The sequence below is a fragment of the Eschrichtius robustus genome, chromosome 11 (assembly GCF_028021215.1).
Source record: "Eschrichtius robustus isolate mEscRob2 chromosome 11, mEscRob2.pri, whole genome shotgun sequence".
Taxonomy (NCBI): domain Eukaryota; kingdom Metazoa; phylum Chordata; class Mammalia; order Artiodactyla; family Eschrichtiidae; genus Eschrichtius; species Eschrichtius robustus.
The window spans coordinates 86,240,591-86,259,199 of NC_090834.1; the positions used below are offsets into that span (position 1 = coordinate 86,240,591).

Here is an 18,609-nt window from a genome sequence, read left to right on the forward strand (position 1 = left end):
ACCACCTCAAACATTTTCTCTGTGTGGAAGAAAAAATAATCTTCATTGAGAATTCATACCGTGGGCTGACCTCACTTGGAGTTTAAAGCACATTAGATAAAGATGAAGAGAAAATTAATAATCTGAAAGAAATGTCTGAAAATATGATCCAAAAATACATCATAAAGAGGCAAGGAAATGGAAAATATAAAAGAGAGGTTAAGAGACATGAAGGTCAAAATGAGAAGGTCTAGCATACACCTAATCAGAGTTTTCTATAAAGAACAGAGGGGATAAGAGAGATAATACTTGAAGATATAATGGGTGATAATTTTTCAGAAATGATGCAAGATATCAATCCACAGATTCAAGAACCTTGAGCAGGAAAAATAAAAAGAAATCCCTTCTTGAATATATAATGATAAAACTGAAGAGACCCAAAGAAGAGAGAAGATTTTAAAAGCAGTCAGGGAGAAAAGACAGATTACCTTCAAAAGAAGAATATTCAGAATGATAGCTGACTCCTCAAAAACAGCAAAGTCAGCGATGATGTCTTCAGTTTGCTAAGTGAACATACCTTACGTGAATGAGGGCAAAATAAAAGACTAAGTTCACTTAGTAAAAGTAAAATTAAAAATAAATTTGTAAGTAATCTAAGATAAGTAAAAACTGTTTGCTACCAAAAACTAAAAGAAGGGTATACTAGGCAAAAGGAAAGTAACCCCAGTTGGAAGAACTGAGATATAACAAGGACTTAAAAGAAGAAAGAGAAAAAATTAGGAGTAAATCTAAATTAATATTAACCACATACACAATGTTAATATCTTGTGGAAATTTTTTAAAGATAAAACTAAAATAGATGACAATAATAGTGTATAAGTTACAAATCAGACAACTGATGTTAAAGCATTCTAATGTTCTCAATTATTTGAGGTAAGAGTAAGTATATTTGTTAACTTTAGATTTTTATCATTTACATATGCAAGCTAACATGTTCAAAGTAATAACAAAAAAAACGGAAATAGAGGATATAATTTCCAATCTAGTAAATGGGAAAAATACGAGAAAAAATATTAACCTAAAAGAATATAAGAATGGAGAAAAATGAAACAGAGAAAAAGCAGATAATAATCCAAATATATATGTCATTACAATAGATAGAAAAGACTAAATCCCTTGGTTTAGAATGAAGATTGTCTGACCATTTTTAAAAATTAACTATATGCTGATTACTGGAGAGTCCCCCTAAAACAGAAGAATATACAAATATAAAAAGTAAAAGGATAGAAAGAAGATATATAAGGCAAATAACAACAACAAAAAAAGCTGAGATATTTCTATTCGTATTGGATAATTGAAAATTTTACTAGAGCTAGAGAGAGTCTACATAATGATAAAAGTTTCAATTCACCAGGGTGATATAATATTTCTGAACATGTGTGTGTCTAGAACTAAATTTCAAAATATATAAAGCAAAATATGACAGACTACAAGAAGAAGAAATAAATTCCATATCCATTCCATATTGGATGACTTAAATGCATCTTTCTAATTGATAGAACAACGGCATCAATTGATCACTTGTACCTAACAACTGCAAATCAAAAACTTCATGGAAATTTTCACACACATTGACCACATACTGGGACTTAAAATAAGGCTCAACAATGATGTCTTATACTAAGCAGTACAACCTCATTAAGTTGGCCACTGGGAAGGACTGGCCACATGTAGGTAAGCTTATTCCAGAGAGGATTTTCAACTCTGGAATGTTTCCACTGGCCTGGCTTACCAGTCCCTTCATGTTTTATGGCCCACCTAAAACAAAATAAAAGACAAAAAGGAATTTAGCAAGGTTAAATATCACTTTAAAATATTCACTGAGTACTTCTTATTAGGTAGGCAAAAACTCAGTTTGAATTAAAAACCCAAATCTGATAATTTACTGTGTACAAAAGATATAAATAAAAGTAATTTTTAATGAAAGAATACATTTAAAAAAAAAAAAAAGAAAGAATACATTTTTAAAAATTGGGATAATAGACAGTGGAATTTGAGGCAGAAGGCAAAGTAGAATAACAGTCAGTTTATAATAACAATGACATAAATAACAATACTAACAGAAAAAAAATCAAGCAAAACTTTTTAGACATTTAAAGAGAAACCAACATATACATAACCACTGTGGGAGACGTCATTACATCACCAACAGATTATGAACTACTAGGTAAATTTTTAAAAATTTTTATTGGAGTATAATTGATTTACAATGTTGTGTTAGTTTTAGGTGTACAGCCAAGTGAATTGGTTATACATATACATATATCCACTCTTTTTTAGATTCTTTTCCCATATAGACCATTTCAGAGTATTGAGTAGAGTTCCCTGTGCTATACTGTAGGTCCTTATTAGTTATTTTTTTATATATAGTAGTGTGTATATGTCAATGTCCCAGTCTCCCAATTTATCCCCCCTTCACCCCTTCCCTCCTTGTACCGCGCTTATATGAGGAATCTAAAAAACTGGTACAAATGAACTTATTTACAAAACAGAAATAGAGTCACAGATGTAGGTAACATTTTTAAGTAACAAGTAAGGACATAAAATATTTGACTGCTAAAACTAGTAAATGTAAGTATGACCATTTACTTATAGACATTTTAGTCTGTTAACAGAAAATGTGTCTTTCTCAATAATTCTTGAAACATTGTAATATTTCCACACACTAACAAATTAAACTTCAGTACAGTTCTAAAATAAAAATTGAACAAGCTACACTGCGAGGCAAATGACACAAAATTAGATATAAATGAAAGTTTAAATTTCACAATTTCAACCACAAGATAATTTTAAAAACACATTCTCTCTCCCAAAATACTATTATACCAGACAAGGGGAAAAAAATGACATGATCAATACCTATTTAGCAAGCAATGAAAATAATAATCATGAAAACTTAAAGAATACTTTTAGAATTATATTCAAAGATACATTTATAATGTTAAATGCTTATTTATTAAGAGCTAAACAGAGAAGGGAAATTAATAAAGCATTCAACTCAATAATTTATTTTAAATATATCCCATGGAAAACAGATGAAAGAAAGTAGTAAAGATTCAAATAGAAATAAAGAATTAGAAAATATTTAGACTATTAGTAGAACGTTTAAAGAAATGTTTTTGAAATGAAAAGTAAAATAGCAAATCTCATGCAAATAAATTTAGATAAAAAAATACAAGCCAAATAGAAAAATCAAGCAAAATATTTAGCATAGAGAAGATTAAAAGAGTATATTATGCATGTATATGTTAATAAATGCACAACTTTTGAAGAAATAATTTTTGAAAACCCTTAAAGATTTGAAATAGAAAGTATGCTCTCGCTCATATAACTTCACAGGGCATGGAACAGATCATTTTCATACTATATAAAACATTCTAAACCATAAAGATATAGAAACTAGCTAATTCATTCCATGAATGGGAGATAAGCTTCATAATAAAGTCAGTCACTGGTAATTTAAGAAGTAAATCAACAATCTTACTTAAAATCAAAGATGTGAAATTCCTAAATCAATATTAGCCAATAAAATTTAACATTATGGAAAGAGAATAATCACTATAGCTAAGTAATAGCCTAGAAATGAAATGATGGACATTTATTAATATAATAAATCACTGATTAATGAATGAGAATAGAGAAGCAGCCCATCACCCATAATTTTCTAGCACACGTGATGGTCATCTGAGCCTAGAAGTTTTCTGAGCTTGCCCAGCCTCATCAGAACCATCTGCAATATCCAACCCTCTGTACAAGGGCCCAGGTGTCCCAAAAACTTGCTGGAGGTTCTTGGGGCCTGGATATTGAGGGGCGGTGGCAGGGAAGACTTGCTCTTTACCAACCTAGAACCTGACCTCCTGCTACTGTAGAGGTGTTCGTGCTCCGATCTAAGGCCGACACTTCTGCTTGTTGGCTAGATCCTTATCCTCTCTCATCTAGGACTTTGTTCCTGCCCTGAACTATTTATTTTCCAGCCTTTCTGGTCATTCCATCTGCATAATGTCTGACAGCTTGATATCTTAAAAAAAAAAAAAAAAAAAACAACTTTCTCTATACCCCACTGTCCACCTCCAGCTGTTGCTTTATTTCTTTGTGTTCCCTTACAGCAAATTCCATAAAAGATGCATCTCCTCTTCTTCTCTTCCTTTTTTCTCTTAAACCAATTCCAACTAGATTTTTTAGAGATCTCAGAAACTCCAGTGAAAATGCCCCATCAGGGTTTTAACATCACTAAAGCCAAAAAGGTCATTTCTCAAGACATAACTGAACTAACATCAGGGTCCAACATGATCATTCCCTCCTTTTTAAAACACTTTCTTGACTTGACCTGACTTCATTTGACTTCCATGAAACTACTTTCTCCTGCTTTCCTCCCATTAGTAGCCAAAATTGTTAGTCTCCTCTTGTGTGCCATAGGGTGGGAACTATAGCCTGTGAAAAATCCAGGGCCTGCCACATCAACAGAGTTTTTAGATGTCCACTGGTCTGATGCGTGTAGGGCGATTACCATAAGTAAAGGACAGGTTATTGATGAAAAGGTACATCCTTCTGAATGAGATGCCTATGTAACTTCACCCCATCAGGGTGTCTTTAAAAGGAGCTGGTCAAGTTCAACATAACACTGTTAATAAACATTCACATACAGCAAAGGCCATTGGGCTACAGAGTTCCAGCACAGTGTGAGCTTTTATGTAAAAGCAATAGACCTCTTAATATGATGTTTTATAAATGAAAAACTGACAGACTCTTAACTATAATGGCACTAGCAGGCCCAGCTATAATGACTGTACATGTGCATAACATAAATTAGAACTTTACAGCATCTTTAAGGACTCTGGAGTCTTAATTCCTGAAAGTCAGCACTAGGTGGAGACAATGATTCATGCAATGCTTTCAGGCAGCCTTTTTCTTGCCCCTCTGAGAACTTATTTTTATTTAATATTTTCCATTCTTTTCTTCAGTATGAAAGAAGGTGTTCTTAAATAATTGTCATTTATAATAGAAACACTATATAAAACAAAACATCTCATGTTTTGAAAGGACTTACTTGAACACACACATATGTACATGCATGCTACAAGGTAGCGAAATAAGTTTCAAAGGCAAGTTTGTTTATTTAAAACAGTATCTTTATTAACCCTGCCTTTCCATTAAAGGTAAAATTCTATTTATGATATTTCATGAGTATCTACCTTCATGGACAGAAGTATGACCAAAGTTAAAATATCTTCCTGGATTTACATAAACCTAAAAGATAAAAATCTTAGAGGATCATTCCTCAGCATTTCAGTTGACAGATATGTCTTCTCTCAAAAATTAAGTCCAGAATTGATCATATCAATTTAGTCTGATTAATGGAGTCATTAATCAGAATGCTCTATTCAATTAATCTTATAAAGGAATGGGAAACAAAAACACTTTAGGTAATGTTTTCAGAGTCTAGTGCCTTTGATAGAACTTCAGCATTGTGGCAGGCTCTGAGAAATCGTGCACTGTGACAGAAAAGTATTATTTTGCACTCTTGGAAATCAAGAGTAAGATAAAAAGAAACCTAAATGTGTCCCAGTTGAAGAGAAATAGTCTTTTTTCATATTCTATCAGGACACAAGTACATCGTTTCCAACAATGTAATGAACATAGTAATAAAATATGATACAATATATAATTTGGATCTGATACAGTAAATTATAAATACTATGGCAAATTCCAACTTAAATCAGCAGTCTCTAATAAACATGCATGTAAAAATGACCAGATGCACATCCTACAACTGTCAAAGAAACTCTAACTCTTTGCTTTACACCAGGACCTGTTTATTTATTTAACTGGTCATTTTTCAGTTTTTAAGTTTATCTAAGCCACAAGATTAGACCACTTAGAATTCATCTATAATTAATTTAAAATTGCATGGCTCCTCAGAAACAGTGAAAGCACGTTATTCATACAAAACAATTATATGCTTCATACATGGATCTTGATAGAAATCAGTTTATAAGACTAACATTAGGTACCCCATCTCTGAAAAAAGAAAAGGATAAGAGAAAGAAATGGGCAGTTTGCAAAAATGGTAAGAATAGTATAATAACTACCTATTTTGATGGGATTTAATAATAGCCCAACAAATTTCCATAGATTTGAACTGTTTTGAAGTTTCTAAGAGTCTAGTCCTCTAGACAGAGAAGAAATTATTTGAAATCAGGAACTACACATACAAGCTCATCTTAAACATTGTATAAGGGTTAAACGATTAGATACATAACTAGAAATCTGAATCCATCTATTATCTGTCTCTAGGCTTTTACTAGTATCATTGTATCAATATTTTAGGCTACATTAATCTTTCAATTTACACTGAATATTAAAGCTAAATTTAATAGTTTAAGAAAATAATTATTTTAAGATTTAAATTTTAAATAACTTTAATAGAAACAAGGGACTGAAGACTGCAGTGTTTTTAATTTAAAAGCCAAAATTTACAAAGATCAAGTAATTTCTGCATATTAAACATTATTCTACTTTTTTCCTAGAATATCTTGTAGAAACTAATAAACACACAGGGAATTTGTTCTTCTGTTTTATATATTCCCATTTGCTCCATCTCTTCACATTATTTTGATAACTAGCAAAGTACTTAAAACAGAGAATGAATTTTAATGGCAACTAAAGGCTAAGAGGGGAACTCAGTGATCATGTTTCCATCTTGCATAAATGGGAATTTTTAAGAATGAGAAATAGTTCCAACAATTATGCTGAAAAGAATACTTATTTCATAACAATTTCCATAATTGTATATTATATTCTATCAACTGAAAATCATCAATTAAGACTTAACACAATTCAATTTTTTAAAACATCAATTATGAAATATAGCGGAAACCTATAGTACATTAATGGTAATTGCCAGGAGTATGTATGTACTTAGTCTAGAAAAATAAAGGGATATACAGATGGATCTAAAGTCACACCTGACATCTCTTGCCAGTCTCTTTTTTTTTCAAAAAAAGTCTTTGACCTGCTCTATTTTGTTTTGTTTTTCTAGTTGGTTGAGCTTTCTGGTTATTTAGATTCTGGATACACAGAAGTAATCTATATTCAGCACTAAAAACCTATCATTATCTCCCATAGTCAGGGAGTTTTATACTTGTGTAAAAGCAAAGCTCTCTTTGCAAGTACAGTAAAATCTCGATTTGTAAACAAAAAAACATTTTCCCTTCAAATACTTGCTTATGGTGGAATCCGATGTGGTCTTTGAGTTCTTGAATCTGTTTAATTAATCACCTATCTGGGCCTGATAGCTTAGCTTTGGTATCTGAGGTCTTTGGGGTATCCACTACCTGAAGTTTCTGTATCAATTTTTATGCAAATAAAGCAAATTAATAACTGTCTATTGAGTGCCTGCTCTCTCTCCCCTGCACTATGCTAGGCACTACACACAATGCAAAAGAAGTCAGAGAGGGCTTTTGCCTTCCAGAAACTTACAGCGTTTTAGGAAGAAGCAAAAATTACATACCTGGAAAGTTTTTGAAAACAATACAAGACAGTATATAATGGGGAAAAAAAATGGCACGTTCAATAAGAGTTATAATAGGTAGACCTAATGGAAAGAAAATAATATGAGCTTCATATTACGGAAAGAAACTGTTGGGGTGGGAGAAGAATCCTTGAAAAGGATGCATGAATTCTGTATACATGGAGAATAAAGAGTTTGGGGTAATGAGAGGGAAGAAAGATGTCATTTCAAGATATGGAAAAGGATACAATCTTTTGGTGTTACATAATAGCTCCAATGTATATGATTTTTAAAGACACAGAGTTCTAGCTAGAAGAGAGTTGATTTATGTCTATAGCTTTTCACTTCCCAGTCTGTAATATCTAGCCAACTCTTTTGCTTAAAGCAAAGTGCTTCACCATTTAAGGCTCTTGATTGCCTCTATTTATTCATATCAGGAGGGAGCAGTTATCCCCCAGATCAATTCTCCCTTCCTTCAGTAATAATAGATTTTTTTATATGGGCACATGGCTACCCAGCTAAAGACAAGATTTCCTTGCATTTAGGTTCAGCCATGCATCAAAGTTCCAGCCAAATGAGCTGTGAGTGGATATGGTGTGCTTCACTCATAGACTTCACCTATCAAACAATTGGACATGTGCGCCCCTGGTCGCTTTTCTCCATCCCACTGGCTGAGATGGCAAGAGCTGAAACAGCCACTTTAGACCCTTAGGTAGAAACCCCATGATAAGAATAAGAGCTGCCTACCAGCTCCTAGCACCTCCTATCTATAAACCATCATGCAGAGAGAAATGAGCTTCTGTATAAGCCTAAAAGTTTTGGAGTATCTGTCAGAGCAGCTTAGCCTACATGCTTTCTAGTATAATCTTGGCCATTTCCATGGCTCCAGTCTTTCACTTTTCCCTGCGCTTCCTCTGAACCTTTTACTGCTTTCTCTGCTATTCACCTCTGAGGAACTTTTCATGGGCTGCTGCCACCATTGATGGCTCATCTCTTTCCTAATTCTCATTGCTGCTTTCATCAATTCCTGTCCTGTCTTTTCCTTCCTTTGATGTTCACCCACTGGTCTGTCCAATGGTCACTTTCTCTGACTCCTTTAAGAAATGCTCTTAGGGACAGTGACTGATAGCTCTTCAGAAATACTGGCATTAAAAAGATAGACCCCACTTGCCTGATCTAAGGTGGTGCTGTGTGGGTTCCCAGGGAATCACATGGGATGGACTTTAGTTATCACTGTGTCACTATTCAGGAATGGTCCAAAGATATTGGCAGTCATGAGAAAGTGAGTGGTAGCTTTTTATAAGTATTTCCTCTTCAGGAATATTTTCCCAAACAGATTTTAAGGTCTTCAGAGTGCCAACTGTGAGTCACATTTTAGTTCTGCATCAAACAAAGATCCCAGAAAACAGATGAGAAAAAAGAAGAACAAGCAACTGAGAGGGAAAGAAGAACAAAGTAGAGGCTCCAAAAGAAAAGGACAGGGCTTCCCTGGTGGCGCAGTGGTTGAGAATCTGCCTGCTAGAGCAGGGGACACGGGTTCGAGCCCTGGTCTGGGAAGATCCCACATGCCGCGGAGCAACTAGGCCCGTGAGCCACAACTACTGAGCCTGCGCGTCTGGAGCCTTGTGCTCCGCAACAAGAGAGGCCGCGATAGTGAGAGGCCCGCGCACCACGATGAAGAGTGGCCCCTGCTAGCCGCAACTAGAGAAAGCCCTCGCACAGAAACGAAGACCCAACACAGCCAAAAATTAATTAATTAATTAATTAATTAAAAAAAAAAAAAAAAAAAGGACAAGAGCAGTCATCTAAAGAAAAGAAGTGACGAGGTATAAGAGCACTGGAAAAATAATAAATATTAATAGGAAGTCCACAAAGTTAGTCAAGTAACAATAAGGATCTTTTGCCTAAAGTTGGTCCTTGGAAGGTCCATCCAACACGTTTTCAACATTTATGCTGCTGGGTGCCAGGGATCCAAGGAACTGAGACAGTTTCTACCCATGAGGAGTCCCAGTTTGGTGAGAAAATGGACCAGTGAAACAAATACCAGTGACATAGGTGATGGGGGCTCATGGGCATTATACAAGGTACTGCAGAGAACTGAACAGAGAGTCACTGATTCTTCTTGGGGGGCAAGGGGGGTCAACATGGAAGAGATGGGAAGTTGATTTCCCAGAACTCAGGCAAGAGTCTGGTCCTTAGGACATGCTCTGTCCACTTAATAAAGGAATGAATGAGTGAGCTAATCTGGACTATATTTAAAATCTACTTAGTGAATCTGGGTTCTCAATTCCCCATCAATTGATACCAAAATTCTTGAATTCTTAACTCTGAAGTGAGAGAAGATAAGTAACACGCAAGACTCCTCTTACATGTAAGTAAAATAATATCATTTGCATAATATGATTTGGTAGATAATAGAATGGCCCTCTTCTCAAAATTATGTCTCAAAACTAGGTCCTGAAATTCCATCATTACCAATTAATTTCTTTATGACCAAATAAGTATTTCGTTGTTTGGCCAAGACCATTGCAAGATTTGCAAAACAAAATGTCAGTACGTCATGATCTGTGGTAGGCTGTAAAATGGCCCTTCAAAAGATATCCATGTCTGCACATATATACACTACCAAACGTAAAATAGATAGCTAGTGGGAAGCAGCCGCATAGCACAGGGAGATCAGCTCGGTGCTTTGTGACCACCTAGAGGGGTGGGATGGGGAGGGTGGGAGGGAGGGAGATGCAAGAGGGAAGAGATATGGGAACATATGTATATGTATAACTGATTCACTTTGTTATAAAGCAGAAACTAACACACCATTGTAAAGCAATTATACTTCAATAAAGATGTTCAAAAAAAAAAAAGATATCCATGTCTTAATCCCTGGAACATATGAATGTTACTCTATAAAGCAAAAACAGACTTTGCAGATGTGACTAAGTTAAAGATCTTGACACAAGGAGATTATCCTGAATTACCTGAGTAGGTGTAAGCATGTGTCATTATAAAAGAGAGGCAAGGGAAATGTGACCCTACAGAAGAGAAGACGACGTGACCAGGGAAGCAGAGACTGGAGTGATGAGGCTACAAACCAAGTAATGACAGCAGCCACCAGATGAGTCTTTTCTTGGATCTGAAAAGAATTTGTGGGCTACTTTATTTAACCTATCATTTCTCAGTGAGGGAAATGAGGTCCAGTAAGACTTACCCAGCTGGTTATAGGAAGGGCTTGTAGTAAACTTAGATCCCTACGTCTCAGTGAATCACACAGTCCCTATGGGAAAGCATACCTTTAGACATAAAGAGCCTTGACTGTTCAGAAAGTAACCTAGTCTATGCAGTAATTCTACCAATTCAGTTCAAGTATTACTGTCATAAAGGAGGTACACAGTAAGTGTGTGCTGAGTGAACTGTTAAAATCAGGTTGTAAGATGGCCCTCTTTCTGTTCTTTCACAGAAAAAGTGAGTTTTCTCTGAGAGACATGAAGCAATAGTGACTTCCCATAGTCTCTGAACCTTTCGAAAAATGGTCTTCTATATTTTTCTTCTAATGCAGTGCATTATATAGAAGAAACTCTTAATAAAGACACATGTGAACAATTCTACATTTGTCACAGTATGATACTGTGAGCAGCATAAAATTCAGTGTATGAGAAATGGTGTCTATTTCTACTAGACTGTAAATTTCATGGGGATTTTGTCTGTTTTGTTAACGGTGCATCCCCAGTGCCTAGATCAGTATCTAGCACAGAGCTTGCACTGAATAAACAGTTGTAGAATGTAGGACCAACCGTAGACCTGGTCAACAAGTGGTCCTACCCTGGACCTCACTTTTGTCCCCCTCCTGCTTCACTCAGTGGGCGAGGAGTGCACGGCACCCAGGGGAGGTGTCCAGCTGGAGTCCACGTGCCTCTTCCCCACTTCCAGACAATTTTCTGAGACCTCAGGATTCCCTGGCCAAACAGCCCCAAACTTGCTTCCAGGGACTGGAACAGCCTCCACCCCAGCTCTATCCTGACTGTAAACCTCCTGCTGGCATGCAGTTCCTCGTACTGAAAGGTGGCCAAGGGACTGCACCACTTGGGGTGGAGCAGATACTGGACACAGGAGCTGGTGTGGCTACCTATACATTTTGGATGCCATTAAGTGTTAGATAGAGCTGGGGCTGTGGAGAGAAGATGAGTAGGCTGTGGGCAGGGAGTCTCTATTTTATCATGGGACAAAAGGATTGCTTTTATCCCAAACCTGAAAATTTAAGAGGAGGCTGGACTGAATAAATGGATGGATGGATGGATGGATGGATGAATGGATGGGTAGATGCATCAATAATTGCATGGATGGGTAAACGAATGAAAATAATGCCGCAACATGAACCAATGAACTATACCAGGGACAGAGAAATGAATGGGGGCACGTGAACTTTCCCAGAGACTCTGACAATAGCCAAGTCTGCCAAGTTGGACAAGGATCTCTTTTAGTGCCTTTAAGGATTCATCTCAACAGTAACAATATTGTTCAGAAAAACAGTGACTGTTCATGTCTCATGATCTTAAAGTGACCAAAAATGTTCTCCAACTTTAGTCAAATGATGACATAAATTGTAACTTTTTAAGATAAAGTTTTCAACCAAATAAAATTTTTAAATGTGTCACTTGACACATTTTGGTATCAAAATAGATTCAAGCTTCAATTATAAAAAGAAGGTTCTAAAGTCACAAAAATAAAGCACTTTCTCTTGCCAAGACTCCACCTGGCAGCAGATCTGGCACCTAGATGTGCTCACCAGGCATTTGTCAGCAGAGCAAAGTCATTGAGAGCAAGCAGTCTGATGCCAGACCCCTGGGATTAAATCTTGGCTTCACCTCTGACTAGCTGGGTGACCTCAGACCTGTCACTCTTGGGATAACAAGATACCTACTTCAGAGAGCTGTTATACAGATTAAACACATCATTATCTATAAAGGACCAGAACAGTGTCTGGCCCATAGTCAGCACTCTGGAAAGGCTGGCTTCCAGAGTTAAATGCTATGTTACTGTTAAATGACATAAATGGTATGTGACCCATAGTGTTAGCTATTCTCACTATATGACAAATTATATTTAATCTCTAAAACAGGCATGGTCTCCAAGTGTTGGTCAATTTAAATTTTAAAGGCTATTCTCTAAGCTAACTACAAAGCAACTCTGGTAATAACAATAGATTTCAACCATCTCAAAATATTTTTTGTGTGTTGCCACAATCGACTTTGGTTAATGTAACATTAATTCAATGGGAGTTTTGTAAGTCAGCAGGTGGAAAGGCTATGTTTTAACTTTGTCTTCCCTGGCTAATGAAGATGTGTTCAACGTTTCAATCACTTAAATCTATGCTAAAGTTATAGAATAATAAAAAAGAACCTAGTATCCACCTGTGCTAGAAAGCTGTAGGTAAACTGTACACTGAGAACACGAAAGCAGCACCAAGGAGAGCTACCCAGAAACAAAGATAAATGGATTGTATAAACTGTAAAAATATTAATAATAATAATAATGATGATGATGCCTTCTACTCATCTTTTGGAGTGAAAATGACACCACTTACACCTCTTTTTATTTAAGAAAATTTTAAGGTTTTATTATTTTCCTTAGAATAGCTAAATATAAATTCTTAACCTCAAATATGCACATAAATTACATGTGTGAAAAGTCATGCATGTTAATGGTGCACTAAAGGCAGTCCAAAGAATTTCTGTTTGGGGGAATCTCACAAATAGTTTCTATTTCCCCCATTATTAGTATTGCTGTTGTTTTTCTTAAAGCATCTTTTTTTAAGAATACACTTCATGACTTCTTCAATGGTGAGTTAAAGTTACACACCACTGAACAAAACCTTCAAATTTTAACATTACAACTTTAACAGGATCTGGGAAGATATTATCAGAAGTGTCAGCAGCACAATGAAATTAACACACAATACTCACCCAACTTCATAACATTACCTCCTTTTTCACACAAATCAGACTGATTTGAAAGATAAGCGTTTGTTTGAAAATTAATAGCAACATTCTTTTGTTTCATTTTATGCAGCTTTAAAGACCTAAGGAGACTTAGGAATTAATTGCAGGCTTCTAATAAACACAATGATGTAATGACGTATTTAACATTACTGTTTTTTGTTTGATTCCAAATAAATTGCAGATTTTTTTCTGGGTGTGATACTAAAACAATTACCATTTTGCAAAAAGGATAATTAATCTGCAATTTTTTCACATTAGATCATATATCTCTAAAGAGTGCCCACGGATTTGATAGTCTTCAGCTGCTGTGTATTTATTTTTCATTTTTTCTACCGCCCCATCAGTGCTGACATTTAAATGAGTGAGTATTCAACACAAATGTGATCATTTGTACAGCATCCAACGCGGCCCCATACTGAGATGATTGCTTCTGGGAGCCATCCACGGGTTCTCAAATAGGGGGGAAAAGCCAGGCAAAATTTTATCAATTTACATTTTTCTGTGATTAATTTTTATGCAAATAAGGGCCCGACCGTGCTCCCATCTCACCTGAATCATCCGGATCATCAAAGACAAATTGAGCATCACTTATTTAAAAAATAGGCTTTAAACTACTCTACAGCTGTGTTGGAAAATGCTAAGAGCAGGGCATGAACTTCTCTAATATAATAGGAATAGATAAGAAAATGTCTTTTATGTGCATTTTGTACACAATGCCATAAACATGAACTTAACAAAATAAAAAATTGCCTTTGCTTTGAATATTCTCTGGTCTTTGTAATATTCAGCAATGGGAATGACAGCATATGAAACAATATTTTCCCAATTTCTGAATGCATAATCAGAAGTATTTCCCATTAAGCAAAATACACTGACCAGTACATGTCTTTGCCAACTTTCTATTGCTTCTGGATGAAAGTGTCTAATAAACAGATTAAATATGTAGGGGAAACAAAATGTCACAGAATTAAATGACAAATCTTAGTTTGTGATGGGGGTTCATATCGTCAGTATTATGTTGCATAAAATTGACGTAGCACATGTAGGTCTGTACGATCTATTTCTAAATTCACCAAACTTCCATTAAAATAATAGAATTATTTAGTTTGCATTTGGGTCCATTAAAAATTATAAAAATCATACTGGATTTTTTCAAATAATAATATTCTCCAGATTTATGAACTACAAATAAAGATGTTTTCCATGCTACCTGGAATCAAGTTAACAGTGTGATTCATAAATACAGTCACAGCTTACAAATGCCACCTCAGCAGTAACTAAGTTCAATTTGCTATTTTTTAGCAAAAGCTATACTTTCTCACATGGTATCTTTTAAAAGTGTGCTTAGAATTTTTTATATATGACTCAGTTATCAAAATCTTCCCAGATGTCTCTTTTGCTCTCACTCACAAAAATAATCGCCAGAGCAGAAATAAATTGTTGACAATTCTCCGAGAATGGAAACAGACCACAGGGGGTCAAAATCTGGTTATCTGAATGGGCGGTATAATCGAAGGTTCAGCTAAGCTAAGGGAATTTCAACATAAACAATGCTCTTATTTCCAAGAACGAATTCTCCTTTATATACAATAGTGGAGGAATGCCAGTCCTTTCCTTACTGCTGTGAGAAAAGTGCCGGAAAGGAACAAGATTAGAATCTTAAAAGCTGTCCTGGGGAGCTAAATTACTGTGCAGCGTACAGGTGAGGAGGTAAAAGGAGCAAAAGTAAATGGAGTTTATTCCATGGTTTTTAGGGTTTATTTCACGAAGACAGAAATAAAGATATCTAAATCCATAGTTACAGTCACTCTGTGTGAGGTGGCTCTGTGTATGTGTGTGGCCACGTGTGTATGGAACCGTGTCATTGGCCTCTTCTCTCCCTCACCAACAAAAATATGCCACTCAACACCAAAGTCCACAAAAAAAAGGATTCCTGTTTATCTCTCACTGTCCTAGTTCAAAAATAACCTGGAAAAGACAGGTGTTTCTTTCACAAAATATCACTAATTTTAGCCTGGTGAGCAATTGATGAGAAATAGGAGAATAACCAGATTCGTACAACTCCTCATACACACACACACACACATTCGTCTGGTCTGACCTTTGGTTTAAACTAGCCAGCACAGAACATCCTCTGCTGTGGTTCCATCAGAAGTGGAAGAAATTCACATAGTTCGTAACCTGGACATTTCATATTCTCAAACAAAGGTGGGTGAAGAGCAACTCTCAGTCCCCAAGGATTTACAAACTCTACCCCTGACTTTAAGCAGCAGCTGCTTGGTTGAAAGCAGGTCAGCTGGCAACCACACAGCTGTTTTTTTAAAGTCCAGGATAGCTGCCAGTGTAATGTGAAAACCAGCCTGTCTCTCACAGAAGTAAATTGGCACCTCCCAAATGACAGGGGGAGCTGCTTCCACATGGGTCGATTGAGTACATTTGGGGACAATGGGACAGGGGACTGGAGAAGGAGAAAATCTTTAGGGATGACAACTCACAAACTTAGGGAAGAAATAAAGTTGGTCCTAAAAGGAGCGGAGCGGGAATCCAGAGCTCCTGGTGAAGTTCGCAGGGTCTCACAGCCCACACATTTAACCTTGGCTACAATCTTTTTTATAGAAATCAGACGACCCCTCCTTCCAACTGAACAATCATTCCTTGATAATCATTCCAAGGAAGGGGAAATGTATAGCCCAATGACTTTTTACACATGTAGACACCTGTGCAGAAGCATAACCCCAAACAAGAGATAGAATATTTCCCTCACTTCACTTTACTCTCATTAAAATTATATTAGGTATTAATAAGGTGAGGTGGGGAAGGTGAAGCTCAAATATTAAGAAACTTGCCAGAGGTCAGGTAAGTGACAAGGCTAAGTTTCAAACCCATGATCATCTGACTCCGAAGACACATCCTCCTCATTAAGCCATAATGCCCCTATCAAATGAGAACATGGAAAACAACATATATAGAAATAAATTCCCAAAATAAATAATTTATGTAAAATTAATAAATAGATCATTTAATGAAACAATTTACTAAAACTGATATCCCAATATACTCAACATTCAAAGGGATGCCATAATTTTCTTTAGGGAGATAAATTATTATTAGGGTCAGCCACATATGGCAGAAAACTCAAATAACAGTGGACTAATATATATATATGTATGTAGATATATGTATACATATATATATACACATACATATACACATATATATAAAGTTTTATTTTAGATAGAAATTTATTTTTCTCTTATGCATAAATCCAGAAATTAGCAGTGCAACTGGTATAACAGTTATTCAGTCATTAGAAACCCAGACTTTGTCTTCTTTTCTCTCCACTATTCTTATGTCTTTTCCTTGTTATTGCCTCATGATCACAAAATGGTTGCTGCAGCTCCAGCCATCATGGCCATTTTCCAAGCAGCAAGAAGGGAAAGGTAGGAGTAAAAGGGTACCTGTCTAATACTTTAGCCAAAACCTTTTAAATAGTTTTTCCAAGGATTTTACCTAATGACTTCCACTTTTCATATCAGGGGCCACCTATATCTCCAGTGGAGATTAGTGAATTTAGTATTTGGTCTAGGCCCATTCCCACCCTTGATAATTAAAGAAGAGGGAAGAAGAAACTTTGGCAGACAATCAGTAGTTTCTTTTCCAGGAAGAGGAAAAAAATTGATCCATTTAAGCATTTAGAGTAACACAAATCTAAGAAACTCCAAATATCTGTAAGAATATAAACAGCTCTGCTCATAACCAGAACTCACTGTACTGAAAAATACTACCAAAAAGAATGGTATCCTTTATGAAGTGACTACTGAAAATAACTCCTACTGTATTAAAAAAATGCATATAATATATACATACGTATTTCTCTAAACAATATATATAATTGTGAAGAGACAATTATAGATGAAAATGGGTCACTCAAATAAATATTTCTTGAGTGTCTACAATGCCAGGAACTCTTATGGGCACTTGGGATATAGCCATGAACGGGACAGACAAGTTTACTGCTATCATGGAGCTTATAACCAACAAACGAATAAAGAAGGTGTGAAAATGGTACGTGTTATGCAGAGAATTAAAATATGTTAACATGATGGAGTGACTCTGTAACTAATTTACGTGGGGTTATCAGGCAAAGTAGGAGGCTACATTAAAACTGAGACTTGAATGACAAGAAAGAAAGAGCCATATGAAACTCATGGGAAGAGTAATTGCGGCCAGAGGAACAACTGGTGTGATTGCACTAGATGGAAAAAAGCTTAGTATGTTCCATAAACAGAAGGAGAGCTAGGAGGCTGGAGCAGAACGGGGTGGGGACAGCAGTCATAGAGGTGGGCAGGAGCCAGAACTTGTAGGGTTTGGGGAACCAAGGTAAAAAGTTGAGATTTTATTCTAAACATGATAGAGACTGTTAAGGATGAGAGTAACATTATCTAATATTCAGTTAAAAAGAAAAGACTGGATGCTGATGGAGAATGGATGGTAGGGGAGCAAAAATGGAAATAGAAACAGCAGGCAGGAGTCAATTTCTATAGAACAGATGATGGTGACCGGGACTAGAGTTTAGTGGAAATCAAAATAAATGGACAGATTCCAGATCTAGGCATGGAAATCAAGGAACAGATTCATCAGTTGAACTTGAGGATGGATTAGGTACTGGGGTGGGGCTGGTGGTGGAAAAAGAAGTGAAGTGATGCCCAGGTGTTCAGCCTGAGGACATGGATAAATGGAGAGGACTAAAATAGGAGCAAGTCTGAGAAAGGAAAATAACCTTTCTAATTGGGATATGTTCAGTTTGAGATTCCACTTCCAAATGGAAATGTCTGGTATGAAATTGGATCTATGAGCCTGCAGAGGTTGTTGCGACTAGAGTTACGAATTTGGGAATCACTGGAATCCTGATGGCATTTCAAGCCTCGGGAGCAGATGAAGTCATCCATGGAGTATAGAGGTAAAAGAGAAGAGGCCAGAGGACAGAGCCCTGGGGTACTCAATATCGAGAGTTAGCACAAGAAACCAAAAAAGCAGGCAGCAAAAGAGACTGAAAAGGAGTGGCCA

At 36.0% G+C, this 18,609-nt stretch overlaps 1 protein-coding gene across 5 annotated transcripts in view; it reads right to left on the minus strand.

Moving 5' to 3' along the window:
- Positions 1-18,609, minus strand: part of DCDC1 (doublecortin domain containing 1) — a 476,122-nt gene that overhangs the window by 85,480 nt on the left and 372,033 nt on the right. For all 5 annotated transcript variants that reach the window (XM_068555102.1, XM_068555097.1, XM_068555098.1 and 2 more), the window contains one exon: positions 1,674-1,797. In XM_068555102.1, coding sequence (XP_068411203.1) covers positions 1,674-1,797 — 124 coding nt within the window. The remainder of the gene's footprint in view (positions 1-1,673; positions 1,798-18,609) is intronic.